The sequence below is a fragment of the Oncorhynchus kisutch genome, linkage group LG6, assembly GCF_002021735.2.
Source record: "Oncorhynchus kisutch isolate 150728-3 linkage group LG6, Okis_V2, whole genome shotgun sequence".
Classification (NCBI taxonomy): domain Eukaryota; kingdom Metazoa; phylum Chordata; class Actinopteri; order Salmoniformes; family Salmonidae; genus Oncorhynchus; species Oncorhynchus kisutch.
In genome coordinates this window covers 18,269,051-18,291,783 of record NC_034179.2, presented here as the reverse complement: position 1 = coordinate 18,291,783, position 22,733 = coordinate 18,269,051, and the positions used below count along the sequence as shown (strand labels likewise).

The 22,733-nt window shown below is 43.4% G+C and overlaps 2 protein-coding genes across 7 annotated transcripts in view; one reads left to right on the top strand and one right to left on the bottom strand.

Moving 5' to 3' along the window:
* The first annotated feature begins 587 nt into the window (after positions 1 to 587).
* On the top strand, positions 588 to 20,424 carry LOC109882566 (voltage-dependent anion-selective channel protein 2-like). Of its 2 annotated transcripts, XM_020474667.2 has the most exons (9): positions 588 to 716; positions 3,800 to 3,871; positions 12,496 to 12,545; positions 13,006 to 13,008; positions 17,113 to 17,318; positions 17,493 to 17,714; positions 18,016 to 18,166; positions 18,365 to 18,422; positions 18,533 to 20,424. In XM_020474667.2, the coding sequence occupies exons 1-9, from the start codon at positions 590 to 592 to the stop codon at positions 18,622 to 18,624; spliced, it is 981 nt and encodes a 326-aa protein (XP_020330256.2). In that variant the 5' UTR covers positions 588 to 589; the 3' UTR covers positions 18,625 to 20,424. The 2 variants fall into 2 exon arrangements, with proteins under 2 accessions (XP_020330256.2, XP_020330258.2); XM_020474669.2 differs by lacking the exon at positions 13,006 to 13,008.
* Positions 20,425 to 20,645: 221 nt separating this feature from the next.
* LOC109882565 (torsin-4A) overlaps positions 20,646 to 22,733 on the bottom strand; it is a 28,932-nt gene continuing 26,844 nt past the window's right edge. For all 5 annotated transcript variants that reach the window (XM_031826333.1, XM_020474665.2, XM_020474666.2 and 2 more), the window contains 2 exons: positions 22,198 to 22,662; positions 20,646 to 22,095 (listed from right to left, as the gene is read on the bottom strand). In XM_031826333.1, coding sequence (XP_031682193.1) covers positions 21,241 to 22,095; positions 22,198 to 22,662 — 1,320 coding nt within the window. In that variant the 3' untranslated portion in view covers positions 20,646 to 21,240. The remainder of the gene's footprint in view (positions 22,096 to 22,197; positions 22,663 to 22,733) is intronic.

Genomic DNA, 22,733 nt, shown 5'->3' with positions numbered 1-22,733 from the left:
ATAGAAAGAGGAGTGGGAGGCCCCGGTGCACAACTGAGCAAGAGAACAAGTACATTAGAGTGTCTGGTTTGAGAAACAGACACCTCACAAGTTCTCCCAACCAGACTGTAAAAATAGCTCCTAAAGTGCAGGTGTAAATGACAACAGCAATTGTGTTTTTCACCACTGTGGCCCTCACACAAATTATACTTTTGACCCTAACACAGCTATTGGGCCCTTTGTAAGCATTACATTCCCCATTTCCTATCCCAGTGAGCACAAGACTATTTTCAGCGTTTTTTCAACGTATTTTCGACGTATTTTGCTCATAGGAGGGGCTACAGTGATGATGATTTATCTTTCTCATCTTATTATTTGGCACAAAAAAATCTATTTTCGTCCGAATATAATGATGTTTCACACTGTAGGCAGTAAAAAAGGCTGTAAATTGCTGACATTTGAGATGCACTTCGACTAATATAAATACAATCATTGAAACTACTACTGTTTTAGAAAATGCTAGAATTAATTGAAGAAATGTGGATTATGTACCGGCAGGTAAATTGCATATTTCTGTAGTCGTTCAAACAGTCGCCCCTGTGAATTGCGCATGCTCCCTGTGTCTCCTTCACTGTGCCCTATCTTTGCCAGGCCGGCAGATGCTAGCTTTGACAGGGTGAAAAAGGACCAGACGCTTTGCAGATATCCATCTCTCCTTGCTTCACATCATAAAATCGGTAGCTATGAACATTTAACTGTTGATGTAGCTAATATAAAACATGAATGTTTTTAGATTTTTTAAATAATGCCATTCATCGCATGAATGCATCATTGACAGTAAATGTCACTACACTAGTTAGCGCGGTTGTCCAAGGTTAGCCACTGCACCAACTAGCTAATGTTAGGTAGCTCGCTACAAGGGCCTATTCCAATGTCCATCTGTTTTAGCTAATGTGGTTAACATGCTAACCTTTTAGCTAGCAAATATTACATAATGTTGTGCTGTATAATCCCAGGTAGAGTTGTGTTGCAATCAACGAGATGAAACTATTTAACGTTATTTTAACGTTTTAAAGGATTAACAGTTGTTCTTTTAAAGAAATAAGGGGCGTGTACCATGATTTTTCCACTATTAGCTACTGTTAGTTAACTAGCTAACGAGGCTAACTAGCTGCAATATTTATCAAATTAAGTACGTAACTTTTTATATATGATACTTTTTGTCGTTGTTGGCATATTTACTCTTACTGATTCCAGTCATCCCCAATGCATCATGCAGCTGTAACGTTATCTACGCCAGCCAACATTTCAGCTGGCTAATGTTAACCAGTTTGACTAGCCTGGCTAACCACCACAACTGACTCTCTTAAACGGTCCCATCTACAGTCCTTTGTCAGAAATAGACAGTGCACAAAATATATATAGAACAATGAAAATAGAACAATATATAGAACAATGAAAATGTAGCTGTGGAAATATATAAACTAGCGAGCCATCTAGGTACTTTCATTTGTGCTGGTGGCGTTCATTTACGGGAGGACCCTCACCTTGGTAACTGATAGCTATGACCCTCACCTTCAAGATGAAAACACATTTTTCTGGTTGAGTCTATCTTGCTAAACTAAGTTGCGTAGCTGTCGTTGCGTGCTGAAATTAGAAGATAATCAGCCAAGTGAATTAACCAGTGCCTTACTGTTAGCTGGTTGGAAGGATGACATAACATTAAACTTTAAAAAAATGTATTCATTATTAGATGCATCTAGCTAGTTATCTACAATTGGCTCATTCATCCCCCACCCTGTGTGTTCTGTCAACTTACCTGGTTAAATAAATAAATAAATAAAAATATTACTAACCTGACATATATTTTGGCTTTGTGACAGATCAAGGTAACTCAAAATAAAATTCGAAGTAAAAATCAACTATCTATTTGTTTGGTATTGTGATAACTGCAAATATTTTTATAATATGTGCCTATGCCCGGTCAAACCACAAGGGTTTGTGGTCAAACCGGTCAAACCACAAGGGTCTAGATTTGTAAATACTGCAGCCTGTTCTGCAAGCTCCTGTTGTCCCCAGTCAAGAAAATACATGCCACCTCTGACTTCAGTTTATCCTTGAGATGATAGGTTTGGAAACTTGCCTAGAATGGCATGTAAAAGCATCTCCTTACGGTTATGTAGGTCAATCAAAGCTATAGGCTAATCCAGTGCTGTGTGTGTGTGGCCTGGGTGTGATGCTGGTGTCGGCCTAGCTAGCTTCCTGCCAGAAGAAACAATCTGTTCTCCAGCTGAGCTCACTCACTGGGAAACCAGTCACATGACCTAGGTACCCAGCCTCCCAGCACTCTGGTTGCCAAGGATATGTGACAGGGCATCTATTCTACACTGATGATTCACTAGGAAAAAAAATGTCTGCTGCAGGAAAGTCATGCTGCAGAATAGTCACTGGCACACTGCAGTCCTTCTGGACTGCTTTGCAAAATGGAGAGTCCTGAGATTTCTAGTGACAACTTCCAAATCAGTCCTGAAGGTATCATGTCAGCTGTATGCAACGTTCTAGAACATCACACACTGAGTCAAGTATTGCAGTGGGACATAGTTACGGCCAAATATATTGGCACTTTTCTTAAACATCTCTTATTGATCCATTCCAGGGTGCTTTTTGATTTGTGTTTGGTGTTGCTGTCCAGCTGGAAGAAGACCCACAACATTCAATGGAGACCCAGTTTTTGGACACTGGGTCGGTCCAACATTGGACTACAAAACACCTAATAATCTTCTGATTTCATGATGCCTTTTGCACGTTCAAGGCCCCCCCCGTACCAGAGGCAGCAAGGAAACCCCACAGCATTATCAAACCTCCCCGTCTTTGATTGTTGGAGGGTGTTCTTTTCATTGACTGCTTAATTTGGTTGACAGTAAACACAGTGCTGATCTGTATTGCCAAAGAGCTCTGATTTTGTTTCATTGGTCCACAGAACATTTCCGCAGGATTTAGGCTTGTTTAGGGGAGTTTTTGAGAAGTTCAATTAGGCTTTCTTGTGTCTCCTTCAGCAGTGGGGTCTCATGTTCACCAATGACTAAATAAAGCATTCAAAGAAAAGAACACCCTCCCTAAAATCAAACGTGGGGCGGTTTGGTAATGCTGTTGGGTTGCTTTGCTGCATTGAATGTGTGCAAGACATAATATCAGCAGATTATCATTGTGTTTTGGAGTGTAATGTTCAACCCAGTGTCCAAAAACAGTGTCTCTGTTGATGGTTGTGGGTCTTCCAGCAAGTCAACAACTCCAAAAATACAGCAAAAGCACCCTGAAATGGTTCAAGAAGTATCACTGGACTGTTCTGGAGCGGCCAGCGACGATCTAGATCTGAATCGCACCCATAACCTATGACGAGAGCTGAAAACAGCACTTGGAGGGCTCCCCTCAAACATAGAAGAATTAGAGCAGTTTGCTGCTAAAAAGTGGGCCAAATTGCCAGTAGAAAAGTGCAGCAAGGTCATTGATGGCTACAAGAAACATTTGCTGGCAGTTCTTTTGGCCAATGGCTGTGCAACCAAGTACCAGCTATGGGTTGCTAATAACTTTGTCTATGCCATTTGTCTTTATTTTCGAAAATCGAATTGTTAACTTAAGTTTACAAAAATAAAAATGGTTCTGCAATGTTAAATCGAATAGCAAGGTAAGGAGGCCATTTTTCCCCCCAACTTATTTTAGAAGAAATGGGGAATATATTGGCAAGGGAGCCAATATATTTGGCCGCAACTGTATATGGCTTGCATGTGTTGACCTTCCTGACTTGTCTCCTCCTCTCCAGGTACAATGGCCGTTCCTCCTTCATACTCAGACCTGGGCAAGGCTGCCAAGGACATCTTCAGCAAGGGCTATGGTGAGTTACTAAATAGTAAAACCATTTGCACACCTGAACAGTTAGCTTACCAAGGAGAAGCCAAAATTCCACACATGACAATGAATGACAGTCAGAGGAGTTAGCTGAAGCATGAAATAACAGATAAAGTTACTGTTTATAGTTTGGTCGTGCTAGAATTTGATACACCAAATTCACCTGGTAATCAGCCAATGTGATACATAAAAATGTTAAGTTGCACTTGGCTGGCGAGGTTATGGACTGTTAGAAAGCAAAGCAGATAGGGATGTACGGATTCGCCAATATGCCTTGACCCCTGTTTTAAAATGTTTTAGATGCAGCTGCATTGGTCAGAAAATATATTCAAACGTTATGAATCACTAATTCACGTCTTCTCCTTCAGTGTGGAACTAAGCATGTAACTGCGTTGACAGTCATTGCTCTTCAAGTCCTTTTACCTGCTGAACAATCCCAGGGACTATCAGTAGCCTAGTCAAACTACATACGGTGCCCGGCACCTTCATCATTAAAATCCCCAAATGACTAGTGCAATATAAGGTTTTATTAGTTAACTGACAACCAATGTAATTTTCTAGGTTATTATCTATGCGCTGTTGAAAAATGTATTTTACCAGACTAAAAGTAAGCTGCCGGAGACAACTCTCATCTGGCTATAGGCTCTACCTGCTGAACGGGGGCCTACAATAGATTTTATTTTGATTATTCAGGTTCACCAACAGCAATAATTTTGGTAGTTTTGCAATTAGTGTAATAGTGTAATATGGTATTATTTTTGATATGCAGTGCCGATATTAGCATGTAAATCTTGCTGGGACAAACGCAATTTTTTTTAGATGCATGCCAGCAAAGCCACAACACGAAACAATACATTCATTGCACAATAACACTGACAAACGGTGGCCATAAACTGTTAGGTACTACAGTACATAAAACTGTGCCAACAGCAGAGCTTTCCTTTCAGCTAGAGGTTGACAGATTAATCGGAATGGCCGATTAATTAGGGCCGATTTCAAGTTTTCATAACAATCGGAAATCGGTATTTTTGGATGCTGATTTTGGCCGATTAAAAAAAATATATATTTTTAATTATTTGTATATTTTTTTACACCTTTATTAAACTAGGAAAGTCAGTTAAGAACACATTCTTATTTTCAATGACGGCCTAGGTACAGTGGGTTAACTGCCTTGTTCGTGGGCAGAACAACAGATTTGTACCTTTTACCTTGTCAGCTCGGGGATTCAATCTTGCAACCTTACAGTTAACTAGTCTAATGCTCTAACCACCTGCCTCACGAGGAGCCCGCCTGTTACGCGAATGCAGTAAGAAGCCAAGGTAAGTTGCTAGCTAGCATTAAACTTATCTTATAAAAAACAATCAATCAATCATAATCACTAGTTAACTACACATGGTTGATGATATTAATAGTTTACCTAGCGTGTCCTGCGTTGCATATAATCAATGCGGTGCGCATTCGCGAAAAAGGACTGTCGTTGATCCAACGTGTAGCTAACCATAAACATAACATTGAAGCCTTTCTTAAAATCAATACACAGAAGTATATATTTTTAAACCTGCATATTTAGCTAAAAGAAATCCAGGTTAGCAGGCAATATTAACCAGGTGAAATTGTGTCACTTCTCTTGCATTCATTGCAGGCAGAGTCAGGGTATATGCAACAGTTTGGCCTGCCTGGCTCGTTGCAAACTAATTTGCCAGAATTTGACATAATTATGACATAACATTGAAGGTCGTGCAATGTAAAAGGAATATTTAGACTTAGGGATGCCACCCATTAGATAAAATACAGAACGGTTCTGTATTTCACTGAAATAATAAACATTTTGTTTTTTCGAGGTGAAAGTTTCCGGATTCGACCATATTAATGACCTAAGGCTCGTATTTCTGTGTGTTATTATGTTATAATTAAGTCTATGATTTGATAGAGCAGTTTGACTGAGCGATGGTAGGCACCAGCAGGCTCGTAAGCATTAATTCAATCAGCACTTTCGTGCGTTTTGCCAGCAGCTTTTCGCTGTGCTTCAAGCATTGAGCTGTTTATGACTTCAAGCCTATCAACTCCCGAGATTAGGCTGGTGTAACCAATGTGAAATGGCTAGCTAGTTAGCGGGGTGCGCGCTAATAGCATTTCAAACGGCACTCGCTCTGAGACTTGGAGTAGTTGTTCCCCTTGCTCTGCATGGGTAACGCTGCTTCGAGGGTGACTTGTCGATGTGTTCCTGGTTTGAGCCCAGGTAGGAGAGAGGAGAGGGACGGAAGCTATACTGTTACACTGGCAATACTAAAGTGCCTATAAAAACATCCAATGGTCAAAGGTATATGAAATACAAATCGTATAGAGAGAAATAGTCCTATAATTCCTATAATAACCACAACCTAAAACTTCTTACCTGGGAATATTGAAGACTCATGTTAAAAGGAACCACCAGCTTTCATATGTTCTGAGCAAGGAACTTTATCGTTAGCTTTCTTACATGGCACATATTGCACTTTTACTTTCTTCTCCAACACTTTGTTTATGCATTATTTAAACCAAATTGAACATGTTTCATTATTTATTTGAGGCTAAATAGATTTTATTGATGTATTATATTAAGTTTAAAAAAGTGTTCATTCAGTTGTAATTATTATTGTCATTATTACAAATACATTTAATAAATTGTCAGAATAATCCGTATCGGCTTTTTTTGGTCCGCCAATCATCGGTATCGGCGTTGAAAAATCCTAATCGGTCGACCTCTACTTTCAGCACCATGGAGTGAATCCTTAACACCGCTACACCTGGCTATCAGCGGAGCCTTGTCTGGCAGCACAACAGTTCATCAAGCATAATTTACTGCCTTTTTAAAAACTATAGCTGATATGACTGACTTGCTTAAACAAATGTGGTTACTACTGACTCCTTGTGGATATGTGGATAAGTCTATTAGAACCGCATTCTCTTTAAATAATAACGAACGCCAAAATTAGTTTTGACTTTTGAACCATACACAAACGTGATTTAAATGTATGTTCAGTAAATTCACAGTGTTTATTCTTATCATTAACACTTAGCCTTTAAATATAAGCAAGTGCAAGCAAACAAGGGCCTATCCATTCTGCACTTTCAAAATGGACACCAACAGAAAATCAGATATTAGTTCAAATAAATTCAGTAAGATGTTGAGCCCTTAACTTTACTCTCACACAGAGAGGGAGAGCGAGCGAGACTTGGTTAGCCTACCATTTGAAGTATTTTCTTAGGCCTATGTGGTCTAAAAATGGAGGAAAATACAATCGCGAGGATCCACTTTTATATACAATATACCAACGCACAGTCAGCGCAGTGCGCAAACAAAACGATCCTTGCATTATCAACTGGAATTACATGGGTCAATTACTGAACTTTTTGTTGAAAACAAATATTTTAATGGTAGATTGCCACTGGCAAATATGGTTAGACACAACAACATTATATAGTATCTGCTCCTCGTCAAGAAAAGCACACGAGCTAATTATAATACACAAAGTAAGCAAAACAGTTAAATCATTCCAACATTGCCTAACATTTGAATAAGATAATGAGATGGACCTACACTACATTCGGAAAGTATTCAGACCCCTTGACTTTTTCCACATTTTGTTACGTTACAGCCTTGTACTAAAATGGATTAAATTAGTTATTTTCTTCATCAATCTACACACAATACTGTTCCTAGGCCGTCATTGTAAATAAGAATTTGTTCTGACTTGCCTAGTTAAATTTAAAAAATGTAATGCCCCATAATGACAAAACAGAAACAGGTTTTTAGAAATGTTTGCAAATTTATAAAAAATAAAAACAGAGACGTAATTTAAATAAGTATTCAGACCCTTTGCAATGAGACTCGAAATTGAGCTCAGGTGCATCCTGTTTCCATTGATCATCCTTGATGTTTCTACAACTTGGAGTTCACCTGTGGTAAATTAAATTGATTGGACATCATTTGGAAAGGCTCACACCTGTCTATATAAGGTCCCACAGTGCATGTCAGAGCAAAAATCAAGCCATGAGGTCGAAATAATTGTCCGTAGCGCACCAAGACAGGATTGTGTCTCGGCACAGATCTGGGGAAGGGTACCAAAACATTTTAGCAATTTTTAAGTTCCCCAAGAACACAGTGGCCTCCATCATTCTTAAATGGAAGAAGTTTGGAACCACTAAGACTTTTCCTAGAGCTGGCCGCCCGGTCAAACTGAGCAATCGGGGGAGAAGGGCTTTGGTCAGGGAGGTAACCAAGAACCCAATGGTCACTCTGATAGAGCTCCAGAGTTCCTCTGTGGAGATGGAAGGACCTTCCAGAAGAACTACCGTCTCTGCAGTACTCCACCAATCAGGTCTTTATGGTAGTGGCCAGATGGAAGCCACTCCTCAGTAAAAGGCACATGACAGTCCGCTTTGAGTTTGCCAAAAGGCACCTAAAGGACTCGTGAGAAACAAGATTCTCTTGTCTGATGAAACCAATATTGAACTATTTGGCATGAAAGCAAAGCATCACATCTGTAGGAAACCTGGCACCATCCCTACAGTGAAACATGGTGTTGGCAGCATCATGCTGTGGGAATGTTTTTCAGCGACAGGGACTGGGAGATTAGTCAGGATCAAGGGAAAGCTGAATGGAGCAAAGAACAGAGAGATCCTTGATGAAAACCTGCACCTCAGACTGGAGCAAAGGTTTACCTTCCAACAGGACAACGTCCCTAAGCACACAGCCAAGACAACGCAGGATTGGCTTCGGGACAAGTCTCTGAATGTCATTGAGTGGCCCAGCCAGAGCCTGGACTTGAACCCGATCTAACATCTCTGGAGAGACCTGAAAATACCTGTGCAGCGACGCTCCCCTTCCAACCTGACAGAGCTTGAGGATCTGCAGAGAAGTATGGGAGAAACTCCCCAAATACAGGTGTTCCAAACTTGTAGGGTCGTAACCAAGGAGACTCGAGGCTGTAATCGCTGCCAAAGATGCTTCAACAAATACTGACTAAAAGGTCTGAATACTTAAGTAAATGTGATATTTCCGGGTTTAAAAATAAATAAATTAGGAAAAAATGTCTAAAAGGCACTGTACTTCATAGACCGACTTCATAGACATACCTTCATAGACCAGCATCATTTACACATACCCACAGAAGTTAGCTCAGACAGATTGCGCTCAGGGGTCTTATGAGCTCCATCAGCAGCAGATTATAATTTAGTGAACACTTTATTTGAATGGTCCATAATGAACCATTTATAATGTATTTACAATCCAGTTGCTCTCAATTTATTTATCATTACTCACACATTTGTCAATGTTAGTAAGCTAGTTATTTACATGTGTATATATGTATGTATATATACACACACACACACACACACACACACACACACACACACACACACACACACACAGTTGAAGTAGGAAGTTTACATGCACTTAGGTTGGAGTCATTAAAACTACTCCACAAATTCTTGTTAACAAACTATAGTTTTGGCATGTCGGTTAGGACATCTACTTTGTGCATGACAAGTCATTTTTCCAACAGTTGTTTACAGACAGATTATTTCACTTATAATTCACTATCACAATTCCAGTGGGTCAGAAGTTTACATACAGTAAGTTGGCTGTGCCTTTTTAACAGTTTGGAAAGTTCCAGAAATAATGTCATGGCTTTAGAAGCTTCTGATAGGCTAAATTACTTAATTTGAGTCAATTGAAGGTGTACCTGTGGATGTATTTCAAGGCCTACCTTCAAACTCAGTGCCTCTTTTTGACATCATGGGAAAATCAAAATAAATCATCCAAGACCTCAGAAAAAAATATTGTAGACCTCCACATGTCTGGTTCATCCTTGGGAGCTATTTCCAAATGCCTGAAGATACCACTTTCATATGTACAAACAATAGTACGCAATAATAAACTCCATGGGACCACGCAGCCACCATACCGCTCAGGAAGGAGACGAGTTCTGTCTCCTAGAGATGAACGTACTTTGGTGCGAAAAGTGCAAATCAATCCCAGAACAACAGCAAAGGACCTTGTGAAGATGCTGGAGGAAATGGGTACAAAAGTATCTATATCCACAGTAAAACAAGTCCTATATCGACAACCTGAAAGTCCACTCAGCCAGGAATAAGCCATTGCTCCAAAACCGCTATTAAAAAAGCCAGGCTACCGTTTGCAACTGCACATGTGGACAAAGATCGTACTTTTTGGAGAAATGTCCTCTGGTCTGATGAAACAAAAATATAACTGTTTGGCCATACTGACTATCGTTATGTTTGGAGGGAAAAGGGGGGATGCTTGCAGGCCGAAGAACACCATCCCAACCGTGGAGCACGGGGGGTGGCAGCATCATGTTGTGGGGGTGCTTTACTGCAGGAGGGACTGGTGCACTTCACAAAATAGATGCCATCATGAGGCTGGAAAATTATGTGGATATATTGAAGCAACATTTGAAGACATCATTCAGGAAGTTAAAGCTTGGTCACAAATGGGCCTTCCAAATGGACAATGACCCCAAGCATACAAAATGGCTTAAGGACAACAAAGTCAAGGTATTGGAGTGGCCATCACAAATCCTAAGACTTAAATGTCTGACCTAAGGGATTAAATGTCAGGAATTGTGAAAAACTGAGTTTAAATGTATTTGGCTACGGTGTTTGTAAACTTCTGACTTCACACACACAGTTGAAGTTTACATACGTTTGTTTTCAGCAAACTTAACGTGTCAATATGTGTATGAACATAAGATTAAACAACTGAAACATAAACTGAACAAGTTCCACAGACATGTGACGAACAGAAATGGAATAATGTGTCCCTGAACAAAGGGGGGGTCAAAATCAAATGTAACAATCAGTATCTAGTGTGGACACCAGCTGCATTAAGTACTGCAGTCTCCTCATGGACTGCACCATATTTGCCCGTTCCTGCTGTGAGATGGTACACCACTCTTCCACCAAGGCACTTGCAAGTTCCAAGACATTTCTTGGGGGAATGTCCCTAGCCCTCACCCTCCGATCCAACAGGTCCTAGACGTGCTCAATGGGATTGAGATCCGGGCTCTTCGCTGGCCATGGCAGAACACTGACATTCCTGTCTTGCAGGAAATCACGCACAGAACGAGCAGTATGGCTGGTGGCATTGTCATGCTGGAGGGTCATGTCAGGATGAGCCTGCAGGAAGGGTACCACATGAGGGAGGAGGATGTCTTCCCTGTAACGCACAGCGTTGAGATTGCCTGCAATAACAAGCTCAGTCTGATCATGCTGTGACACGCCTCCCCAGTCCATGACGGACCCTCCACCTCCAAATCGATCCCGCTCCAGAGTATAGGCCTCGGTGTAACGCTAATTCCTTGGACAATAAACGCGAATCCGACCATCACCCCTGGTGAGACAACCATGACTCGTCAGTGAAGAGCACTTTTTGCCAGTCCTGTCTGGTCCAGCAACGGTGGGTTTGTGCCCATAGGTGACGTTTTTGCCGGTGATGTCTGGTGAGGACCTGCTTTACAACAGGCCTACAAGCCCTCAGTCCAGCCTCTCTCAGCCTATTGCGGACAGTCTGAGCACTGATGGAGGGATTGTGCGTTCCTGGTGTAACTCGGGCAGTTGTTGTTGCCATCCTGTACCTGTCCCACAGGTGTGATGTTCGGATGTACCGATCCCGTGCAGGTGTTGCTACACGGGGTCTGCCACTGCGAGGACGATCAGCTGTCCGTCCTGTCTCCCTGTAGCGCTGTCTTAGACGTCTCATAGTACGGACATAGCTATTTATTGCCCTGGCCACATCTGCAGGGATCCTGGGCATCTTTCTTTTGTTTTTCAGAGTCAGTAGAAAGGCCTCTTTAGTGTCCTAAGTTTTCATAACTGTGACCTTAATTGCCTACCGTCTGTACACTGTTAGTGTCTTAACGACCATTCCACAGGTCGCATGTTTATTAATTGTTTATGGTTCATTGAACAAGCATGGGAAACAGTCTAAACCCTTTACAATGAAGATCTGTGAAGTTAATTTGTAAAAATCCAAATGTCTTTGAAAGACAGGGTCCTGAAAAGGGGATGTTTATTTTTTTTGCTGAGTTTACTTAAACATCCTGTGTTGTATAATTGTTCTTTTACCAGGTACAGCGAGAATGTCTACAATTGGCATGCCCATCTTTTTGTGAGAAGTTATACTGGTCACTCAAAACATAGTAGTTTAAATTGCACTCACTCTAGATTAGGGACTGCAAAAATGCTTTACTATTGGTTAGTAAATGGTTTATTGTTTGAGTAGCGAGTAAATACATGGGGAATACCCAATTTATATTTATGGACCCTTAAAGTAGTGTTACCAATGTGAGGTAACTGGGTTTATGCAGCATATGTTAGTGCATCGAATCGCATGGAGCTGAAATGGCACCGAATCGATTCAAACTAAAGCGTATCGTGTTGGAGCCCATGTATCTGGATACGTATCAAAACGTCTTGAAAGGGAAAGATGCACATCCCTAAATGCAAACCATGATGTAACTCAACACATCATAAACAAATTGTCATTGTTCTTCAAGTCTGCTTAAATGTACACTTAGCTCGTCAACCTCTTGTTTAACCCTCAAGGCTTCGGCATCGTGAAGCTGGACTTGAAGACCAAGTCTCAGAGTGGAGTGGTGAGTCTTCTGTTTCTGTCCTCCCCTTTTCCACTTCTCTCTCTTTCCCCCCTCCACTGTACCACCTGCGCTTCCTCGGTTGCTCTTTCTCTCTCTGTTAATGTTAATCAGTCATTAACATTCCTTCTTGCTTAGTAGAACATTTTTCTTTCTTTGAGGAAAAAGTAGATTGTGATTCTGTGACTGTAATTTTATAAATAACCCTTCTCTCTGGTACTGTAATAACGACCCTTCTAACGTTTTGTAATTCTGTGTTCTAAGGTTCACAGGTTGCTAGGTGATGTTGCTGGCTCTGCTTGGCTTTATGCTTCAGGATAAAGAGATATGACAGGCTGTGTGTGTGTGAGAGGCAGCTTGTGTTTAAGACTGTGTGTGGGGCCTGTTTGTCTCCATCTGCTTATCCTAACCCCTGCTCTGTCCCCCTGCCTCCCCCTGCCTCCTGGACTGCGCTCTATTTTAGATGGTAAGACTCTCTCCCACAGTGTGCTGATGTCTCTATGTATGTACAACATAATACGTGCTGGAAAATGCATCGACAGACTGTCTGATTTCACTGTTAAGTCTTGTTTTAGCATCCTTGTGTCCAGCAGATGGTACTGTTAGTCTGTTTGCATCTACATCACTGTCCAGTGACTATTATAATTCTGTCCAACTAATTTACATGTATTTCACATCCATTTCTTTGTCCATCTGGATTGACTGGTGTCAATGTTTTAATTCTTGTCTCTTCAACTAATTTCATTTTGTCATCCATTTCTTTGTCCAGCTTCAACCACTGACTGCCATTCACTGCTTTGCTGCACCTACACTACATGAACAAAAGTATGTGGACACCTGTTTGTCGAACATCTCATTCCAAAATCATGGGCATTAATATGGAGTTGGTCCCCCCTTTGCTGCCTCCACTCTTATGGGAAGGCTTTCTACTAGATATTGGAACATTGCTGCGGGGACTTGCTTCCATTCAGCTACGAGCATTAGTGAGGTCGGGCACTGATGTTGGGTGATTAGGCCTGGCTCGCAGTCGGCGTTCCAATTCATCGCAAAGATGTTCGATGGGGTTGAGGTCAGGGCTCTGCAGGCCAGTCAAGTTTTTCTACACTGGTCTCGACAAATAATTTCTTTATGGACCTCACTTTGTGCACGGGAGCATTGTCATGCTGAAACAGGAAAGGGCCTTCCCCAAACTGTTGCCAAAAAGTTGGAAGCACAGAATAATCTAGAATGTCATTGTATGCTGTAGTGTTAAGGTTTCCCTTCACTGGAACTAAAGGGCCTAGCCCGAACCATGAAAAAACAGCCCCAGACCATTATTCCTCCTCCACCAACAACCTTTACAGTTGGGACTATACATTGGGGCAGGTAGCGTTCTCCTGGCATCTGCCAAACACAGATTTGTCCCTTGGACTGCCAGATGGTGAAGCATGAGTCATCACTCCAGAGAATGCGTTTCCACTGTTCCAGAGTCCAATGGTGGCGAGCCTTTGGTTCACTCCAGACCTGACTGCCCTTGACCAGCACAAAAACATCTTGTGGCGGACTGCAATAGCATCGAACAGTCTCCGCGATATGCAACTGTTCAGCGATGTCAGGAACCAATACACACAGTCAGTCAGGAAAGCAAATGCTAGCTTTTTCAAACAGAAATTTGCATCTTGTAGCTCTAACTCCAAAAAGTTTGGGGACACTGTAAAGTCCATGGAGAACAAGAGCACCTCCTCCCAGCTACCCACTACACTGAGGCTAGGCAACACGGTCACCACGGATAAATCCATGATAATCGAACATTTCAATAAGCATATCTCTACGGCTGGCCATGCTTTACTCCCCGCAGCGACTTGCCCGAGCCTCCCCAGCTTCTCCTTCACCCAAATCCAGATCGCAGATGTTCTGAAAGAGCTGCAAAACCTGGGCCCGAACAAAACAGCTGGGCTAGACAATCTGGACCCTCTCTTTCTAAAATGATCCGCCGCCATTGTTGCAACCCCTATAACCAGTCTGTTTCGTATCGTCCGAGATCCCTAAAGATTGGAAAGCTGCCGCGGTCATCCCCCTCTTCAAAGGGGGTGACACTGTAGACCCAAACTGTTATAGGCAGGGCAGGATGGATACAGGTCTATCTAAAGTCTTCGAATGCCAAGTTAATAAACAGATCACTGACCATTTCGAATCCCACCATACCTTCTCCGCTGTGCAATCCGGTTTCCGAACTGGTCATGGGTGCACCTCAGCCACACTCAAGGTAGTAAACGATATCATAACCGCCATCGATAGAAGACCGTACTGTGCAGCCGTCTTCATCGACCTGGCCGAGGCCTTCGACTCTGTCAATCACCATAGTCTTATCGGCATACTCGATAGCCTTGGTTTCTCAAATGACTGCCTCGCCTGGTTCACCAACTACTTCGCATACAGAGTTCAGTGTGTCAAATCAGAGGGCCTGTTGTCCGGACCTCTGGCAGTCTCTATGGGGGTACCACAGGGTTCAATTCTCGGGCCAACTATTTTCTCTGTATATATCAACGATGTCGCTCTTGCTGATTGTGATTCCCTGATCCACCTCTACACAGACGACACCATTCTGTATACATCTGGCCCTTCTTTGGACACTGTGTTAACTAACCTCCAAACGAGCTTCAATGCCATACAACACTCCTTCCGTGGCCTCAAACTGCTCTTAAACGCTAGCAAAACCAAATGCATGATTTTTATCCGTTCGCTGCCCGCACGACTAGCATCACTACTCTGGACGGTTCTGACCTAGAATACGTGGACAACTCCAAATACCTAGGTGTCTGGCTAGACTGTTAACTCTCCTTCCAGACTCATATCAAACATCTCCATTCCAAAATCAAATTTAGAATCGGCATTCTATTTCGCAACAAACACCGCCAAACTTACCCTAGTAAATCCTCGACTTCGGCGATGTCATCTACAAATAGCTTCCAATACTCTACTCAGCAAACTGGATGTAGTCTATCACAGTGCCATCCGTTTTGTTCCCGACGTGCCTTATACCACCCACCACTGCGACCTGTATGCTCTAGTCGGCTGGTCCTTGCTACATATTCGTCGCCAGACCCACTGGCTCCAGGTCATCTACAAGTCTATGCTAGGTAAAGCCCCGCCTTATCTCACCTCACTGGTCACGATAACAACACCCACCCGTAGCACGTGCTCCAGCAGGTATATCTCACTGGTCATCCCCAAAGCCAACACCCCCTTTGGCCGCCTTTCCTTCCAGTTCTCTGCTGCCAGTGACTGGAACGAATTGCAAAAATCGCTGAAGCTGGAGACTTACATTTCCCTCACTAACTTTAAACATCAGCTATCTGAGCAGCTAAGCGTTCGCTGCAGCTGTACATAGTCCATCTGTAAATAGCCCACCTAATCTACCTACCTCATCCCCATATTGTTTTTATTTACTTTGCTGCTCTTTTGCACACCAGTATCACTACTTACACACCATCTGCTCATAGATCATTCCAGTGTTAATCTGCTAAATTGTAATTACTTTGCTACTATGGCCTATTTATAGCCTTACCACCTCATGCCATTTGCACACACTGTATATAGACTTTCTTTTTTTTCTATTGTGTTATTGACTGTACGCTTGTTTATTCCATGTGTAACTGGGTTTTTGTTTCTGTCTCACTGCTTTATCTTGGCCAGGTCGCAGTTGAGAACTTGTTCTCAACTAGCCTACCTGGTTAGATAAAGGTGGGGGGGGGGGGGGGACTCCAGACGATGCTTGTCATTGGGCATGGTGATCTTAGGCTTGTGTGCGGCTGCTCGGCCATGGACACCCGTTTCATGATGCTCTCGACGAACAGTTATTGTGCTGCTGTTGCTTCCAGAGGCAGTTTGGAACTCTGTAGTGAGTGTTGCAACCGAGGACACACTATTTTTGCGTTCTACGCTCTTCAGCACTCTTCGGTCCTGTTCTGTGAGCTTGTGTGGCCTACCACTTCGCGGCTGAGCTGTTGTTGCGCATAGATGTTTCCACTTCACAATAACAGCACTTATTTGAACGGGGCAGCTCTATTAGGGCAGTAATCTGACAAACTGACTTGTTGGAAAGGTGGCATCCTATGATGATGCCATGTTGAAAGTAACTGAGCTCTTCAGTAAGGTCATTCTCTTGACAATTTTTGTCTATGGAGATTGCATGTCTGTGTGCTCTAAGTGAGGGATGCAACTGGTGTGTCTGAAATGGCCGAATCCACTAATTTGAAAGGGTATCCACATACTTTTGTGTATATATAGTGTTTCTGTCTATACTTTCTCCCACCCACCTATCCACCCTCCTTACCTTGCATCCCTCACTTTCTTGACCTTTATTTTCCTGGTGAACCTTTTCATGCTCTATTACCTGTAATCTGTTTTCTGTGTGTCTCCTTACATCGTTCATTAATCATACAGGGTGTCCTCTTTTGCTGTAAGCAAAAAACTTCCCTTTTCAAAAATCTGCTTTTCTAGATCTCACTCACTCACTTTAAACTATTTGACCAACTCTCTCTCTACCATCTCATGCCTCATACATTTTCCTCTTTTTCCTCCCCCTCAGGAGTTCAACACATCAGGTTCCAGTAACACAGACACAGGGAAGGCAGCTGGTAACCTGGAGACCAAGTACAAGATGAAGGAGCTGGGCCTGAGCTTCAACCAGAAGTGGAACACCGACAACACTCTGGCTACAGAGGTCACTGTGGAGGACCAGCTGGCTCAGGGACTCAAGCTGGCTCTGGACACATCCTTCGTACCAAACACTGGGTGAGAGAGGGACATCAAACTGTTAATGACATACCACGTTATTCCTTTTGACAAAGAAATATGAAATGATTTTAGGATTTATTAATGAAATATGTTATCGCCTTTCTTTTTTTGGAGTGTGAAGGATCAGATATGAAAGGTTATTTGTTGGGTGTCTCCTCCATCTGTCCTCAGCAAGAAGAGTGGCAAGCTGAAGACTGGCTACAAGCGTGACTTCCTTAATGTGGGCTGTGACGTTGACTTTGAGGGTCCCATCATCCACGCAGCCGCAGTGGTGGGCTATGAGGGCTGGCTGGCCGGGTACCAGATGGCCTTTGACACGGCCAAGTCCAAACTGGCCCAGAACAACTTCGCCCTGGGATACAAGGCTGGAGACTTCCAGCTCCACACCAACGTGTGAGTATCTCAATGCAGTGGATCTTGCCTAGAAACACTGGTTTTGTTTTTGAGTGAGTCATCAGAAATGTGGAATGTGTTAGATGGTAAAGTTTGGGAACCGTGGCTGCTGTTGCCCCGTGTCTCTCAGCAGTAATGGTATGGAGGTTAGAGTAGGAAGGAGTTTCTGTGTTACCTTCTCTCTCTTTCAGTAATGACGGAACAGAATTAAGAGGGTTCCACCCACCAGAAGGTGTCTAGGAGTATGAACTAGGGGTTGATTTGGGCATGTCTGTTAACTGCTCTCTCTCTCCTCTCTCAGTAACGATGGGACTGAATTTGGGGGTTCTATCTACCAGAAGGTGGATGACCAGCTGGAGACGGCGGTCACTCTGGCCTGGACGGCCGGCAGCAACAACACACGCTTCGGCATCGCAGCCAAATACGCTCTAGACAAAGATGCTTCCCTGTCTGTGAGTAACACACAGTTACATTTACACACACGTTCCATTTACACGCTTTACCCTGGCGGGACATCAGCCCTTTATCCTGGCGGGACATCAGCCCTTTACCCTGGCGGGACTTCAGCCCTTTACCCTGGTGGGACTTCAGACAGCTTTACAGACTAACACACATTCTCTGGCTGTCTCTAACTGTGTCTCCCCCTGCAGGCCAAAGTGAATAACGCCAGCCTGATTGGAGTCGGTTACACCCAGAGCCTCAGGCCAGGTGAGTAACAATCACAACAGAGAAGGTTATGATCTAAGCACAACCGTCATGTTAGGTCTAGCTGTAGTGTTTAACACCTCCAGTAATATTATTCTCCTCTGTGCGTGTAGGTGTGAAGGTGACTCTGTCAGCCCTGATCGATGGGAAGAACTTCAACACTGGCGGTCACAAGGTTGGCCTGGGCTTCGAGCTGGAGGCATAAAGCAGGAACAAGACCCACCAACCAAGAGAAGAGCTCAGAACCAATCACACCTCCATTCCCAACCACATGCAAACCCTACCACAGCCCTTATCCAAAACCATCTTCATGTAGCTTCTCCATTCCTGCACCTCTGTCTCTCTCACACACACACACACACACACACACACACACACACACACACACACACACACACACACACACACACACACACACACACACACACACACACACACACACACACACACACACACACACACACACACACATTAAATGTTTAGGCAGGAATAGTCAAACCCGTGGCAGCCATGTCCGTCATGACTGAAGTAGCTAAATAACCTGAATGAATACTGAGAGACATTCTGTAATGTCATGGTCATTATATATTCTAGTCCTTTGGTTTAGATAGTTAGCTACCACTACCGTTCATCTTGTTTTAAAGAAAGTGTTTCACTCTTAGAGGGGAAAGGCAGGCACATAAGATGGATACCTCCCCTTTAACTGACGTTGTACAGAAACGCAGGGGAGTTTTGTCATCTGACTGGTAACGGAAGAGTCACCTCTCAGTAGGGGTTTGGGGGAGTAGTCCTTGGGAAACTTGTAGCTCATGTATGCTTATGTACGTGTATATATTCCCCTTCGTCTTTCATTGTAAACATGTCTGAATGAATATCTGGAGTAGAACGGAAGGCTTGGTAAGAATGGAAGCTTCATGCATTTGATGTCTAGTGTTCCCTCCGTCGGTCTGTTTCTTTTGTATTGGTTTGAGTATCAAATGTTGTATTTTGGTTGTGCTGTTGTCAGTCGTGGACCATGTTATCAGTTAAACTAGGTGTGATCATAGGATGTTTTAGTGATGTTGGACATTATGTACGACTCCATTGTATGTTTTCATATCACGGATGTAAACCATTGTTGGTTTTGGTCGGGCTGGGTGGAAAGAGACCGGTTAAAGCCAGAAGAAACAGGGTTGGCGTAAGAACTATCTAATTTCAGACCATTTATGTTTTAATTCCTCATTTGACTGAAGTGAGATTTTAATTGAGTCCAACCTTGAAGGAATCCACCATCTGCTGTTACTGTAACCACTGAACAATAGGGGCGTCTGCAGGAGAGTTTCAGTAAGATTAGTATCGTCCGCTGAATGCAGTTCTACATGTGTCCCGAAACACTCAAATATTTTCCTCTCCTTTACTCGGTTGCCACGCTTCTGTATATGCCAGCTGGTAGGTGAAAATAATATGGTGGAATCTTCCAGTAGGTTAGAATAGGTGGCATTTCTACAGTGTTGCTTTCATCTATCTAGTTAAGATCTGTGGTCACGTGAAGAGGGATGTGGACATGGCGCTATTCGAGAGTATTTTGAGCGACTCATGAGTTAGAATTTCTGTTCAGGGATTTCATTTAGTCTGTTCTAAAATGAGTGTCTTGGTGCCATTCTAGAATGTTGTTGTTGTTGCTCATGCTACTTTGGACCGACACACCTTCCTGGCTGCCATCGGTCCCATTGGGAGCCAATCAACGCTCCCTGTCATTCCCACTCTCTGTACATAGTATACATATTCTCCTCTTAGTTTCACCACTCCTACAGTCAGAAAACACTTGAAGGGATCATGTCAGAGACCGTTGTGTGGAACTCAACTGTTTCCTTTACCAAGTCATAAACCAGTTAACCATTTCTTTGTTTTCTTTCCATTTGTTGACATAATTGTGAATCACTTTGATTTTGTGTGTTTAGACACAGTACCACATTTTTTCCAACTTCAAGTAATGGAATTCTAATAAATAAACACATTGACTTGATCATGTCATGTCTTTTGTTTCTCAGAAGACATGAGAATATTTTCATTGTCCGTTAAAGCTGAAGTGAGAATCGTAGTGAGAATCGTAGTGATAATTGCAGTATTTGGTTCAGTTGTAATAGTTTCCATATGTATTTTGAATTTGTAATTCTGGGGTTACCAGAGAAAGCTGCTTCTGCAGTCTGTCCCAAACCCTTGGTCACTGTCGACCAGACAGACGAATCATTTAGACAGGATGATAGTTTAATCAATACATTATTTTTGTTGACAAAATGCATCAAATACTGCATCACATTTTCCTGATCTGCTGTTGTCAATGCCACAGCCAGACTCATTTGGTCCAATCACTTCTCTCGTCCTCTATCAGGAGTGGGTCTGTCTATTACCGTCAGTATTTTGACTAACAGCGTCGTGGGAGAAGGGCACAGCCGTGTCTCACCATAACATCTGATTGTGACTTCACTCTGTACATGTGCAGGCTAGGATATTATCCCAACCTCACCTCTCTCTTTTCCCTCTCATACCAAAATGGTAATTATCTATTCGTCCAGTAATCAAGGGTCTTGTTTGGGAGGTTCAGTTACAGAACGTAGAAAACATGATTATCGGACATGATTAGCCGTCATGGAGATACTCCTCATTCTCAGACATATACCTTTTTATTTAAAAATGTTTTTCAAGGATGGGTTCTGGCTTGTAACGTTGGTAATGTTTGCTTGGTGGATCATAAGAAACACCAAAAGGATATGGACCAGAACTGTCTTTTCTCAGGAGACATCTCATCTAATCACAACATTCCCCTGCAGTTCTAAGTCTCTCATAGCAGGTTGACCCTAGCAACCACCTGTTTACAACCTGTCCGGGCATACACGTGGCCCCCTACCACAGGGTAGTACTCTATCTCCCCCGCCAGCCTCTCAACGTTGGTACGGTCCGGGTAGAATCCCTCCCTTGTCATCTCATCCAGGAAGCACTCCATCACGTGACCTTTCTCCAGCAGGATCATTGGTAAGAGTTCAGCTTCTGCCCACAGTGGGTGGAGCTTCACCAGAGTGTTGCGCAACAACGGATTCAGCTCCTTGACGAGTTTGCCGTGGTGTCCAGATGCGGTCATCATGGAGTCGCTGGAGGAGTTGTACAGCAGGTGCATGGTGATGTGGGTGTGTCCTTGGTTGCTCAGGAACAGGTAGACTGCGTTCAGGTATTCGTTGGAGCGGTTTGAGCGGACCAAGTCACTCAATGCATCAAGAAGCTCTGGGTAAAGGTGCTCTGCTTCGTCAAAGATGAAAATAGGAATTTTCTCCTCCTCCTCTGCTCTCAGCACTGTCTCTGACACTAAGATCGACAGGGCTCGGGCGCAGCGCCAGGCTTCGTCCTCCAGGGGGCAGTGGTGCAACACAAAGTACTGTATAACCAGGGGCTCGCCTACCACCGAGCGGAAGTGGCCAGCCAGGAGTCGCCCTACGTGGCTCTTCCCCACGCCACTGGGTCCGTGTAAGGAGAGGACCAAGGGTTTACTGTGGACGTAGGTAGAGAGGTAGTCTCTGAGCTGGGCTAACAGAGCATCCATCGCTCCCTGCTGACCAAACACCTCCCTACACAGAGTCTTCTCTAATCCCCCCAGGTCATACTTCAGGACGTGGTCATCAAGGTTCTCTATGGCATTATACACCTGGAGTGAAGGAGGGAGGGAGGATAGAAAGTACAGAATGAGACAAACACAGGCAAAGAGGATGACGAAGATGAACCACACACACACACATTCACTCATTACCTGGAAGAAGAGGATGGTGCAGAGGAGGAAGAGGCAGATCTTTGCTCGGCTGTGTTCCTGTACTACGGGGGCCTTGCGCCCCCCTCCACTGGGGAACATGACCCGCCGCGACTTCTTCTTCTTCATCTTTTGGAAGAGCGACGATAAGGCAGAGGGGGAGCTGGAGGGGGTCTCGAAGGTGAAGATTTTGGGGCTGCTGCGAACAGGGGCACCAGTGTGGAGACCAGCCCCTAACACTAGCCCTCCTCCCCCCAGCCCGCCCAACTCCAGCCGTCGTTTCTTCATGGCCTGGTACTTCTGTTTGATGCGAACCACAGTACGCAGAGAGGACGAGAACTGGCAGAAACTCTGAGCGCCTTTCCCTGACCCCCTCGTTTCACTTTCTCCTTCTTCATCATTATCCTTGTCCATCTCTCTGTCTATCTGGGACCCAAACATTCTGTCATAAACATCCTGGTCGCCCATCTAAAGGAGGAAAAGAGAAAGCGAGAGAGGAGTAGAGGGGTTATTTATTGAATTACAGTCAGGATCACAAT

Excerpts from the sequence above, each read along its gene's own strand:
- LOC109882566 (XM_020474667.2), top strand. The coding sequence starts at position 590 with ATGCTCCCTGTGTCTCCTTCACTGTGCCCTATCTTTGCCAGGCCGGCA. Across the intron at positions 717-3,799 it reads TGCTTCACATCATAAAATCG|GTACAATGGCCGTTCCTCCT; the intron begins GTAGCTATGAAC and ends CCTCCTCTCCAG. Across the intron at positions 3,872-12,495 it reads CATCTTCAGCAAGGGCTATG|GCTTCGGCATCGTGAAGCTG; the intron begins GTGAGTTACTAA and ends TTAACCCTCAAG.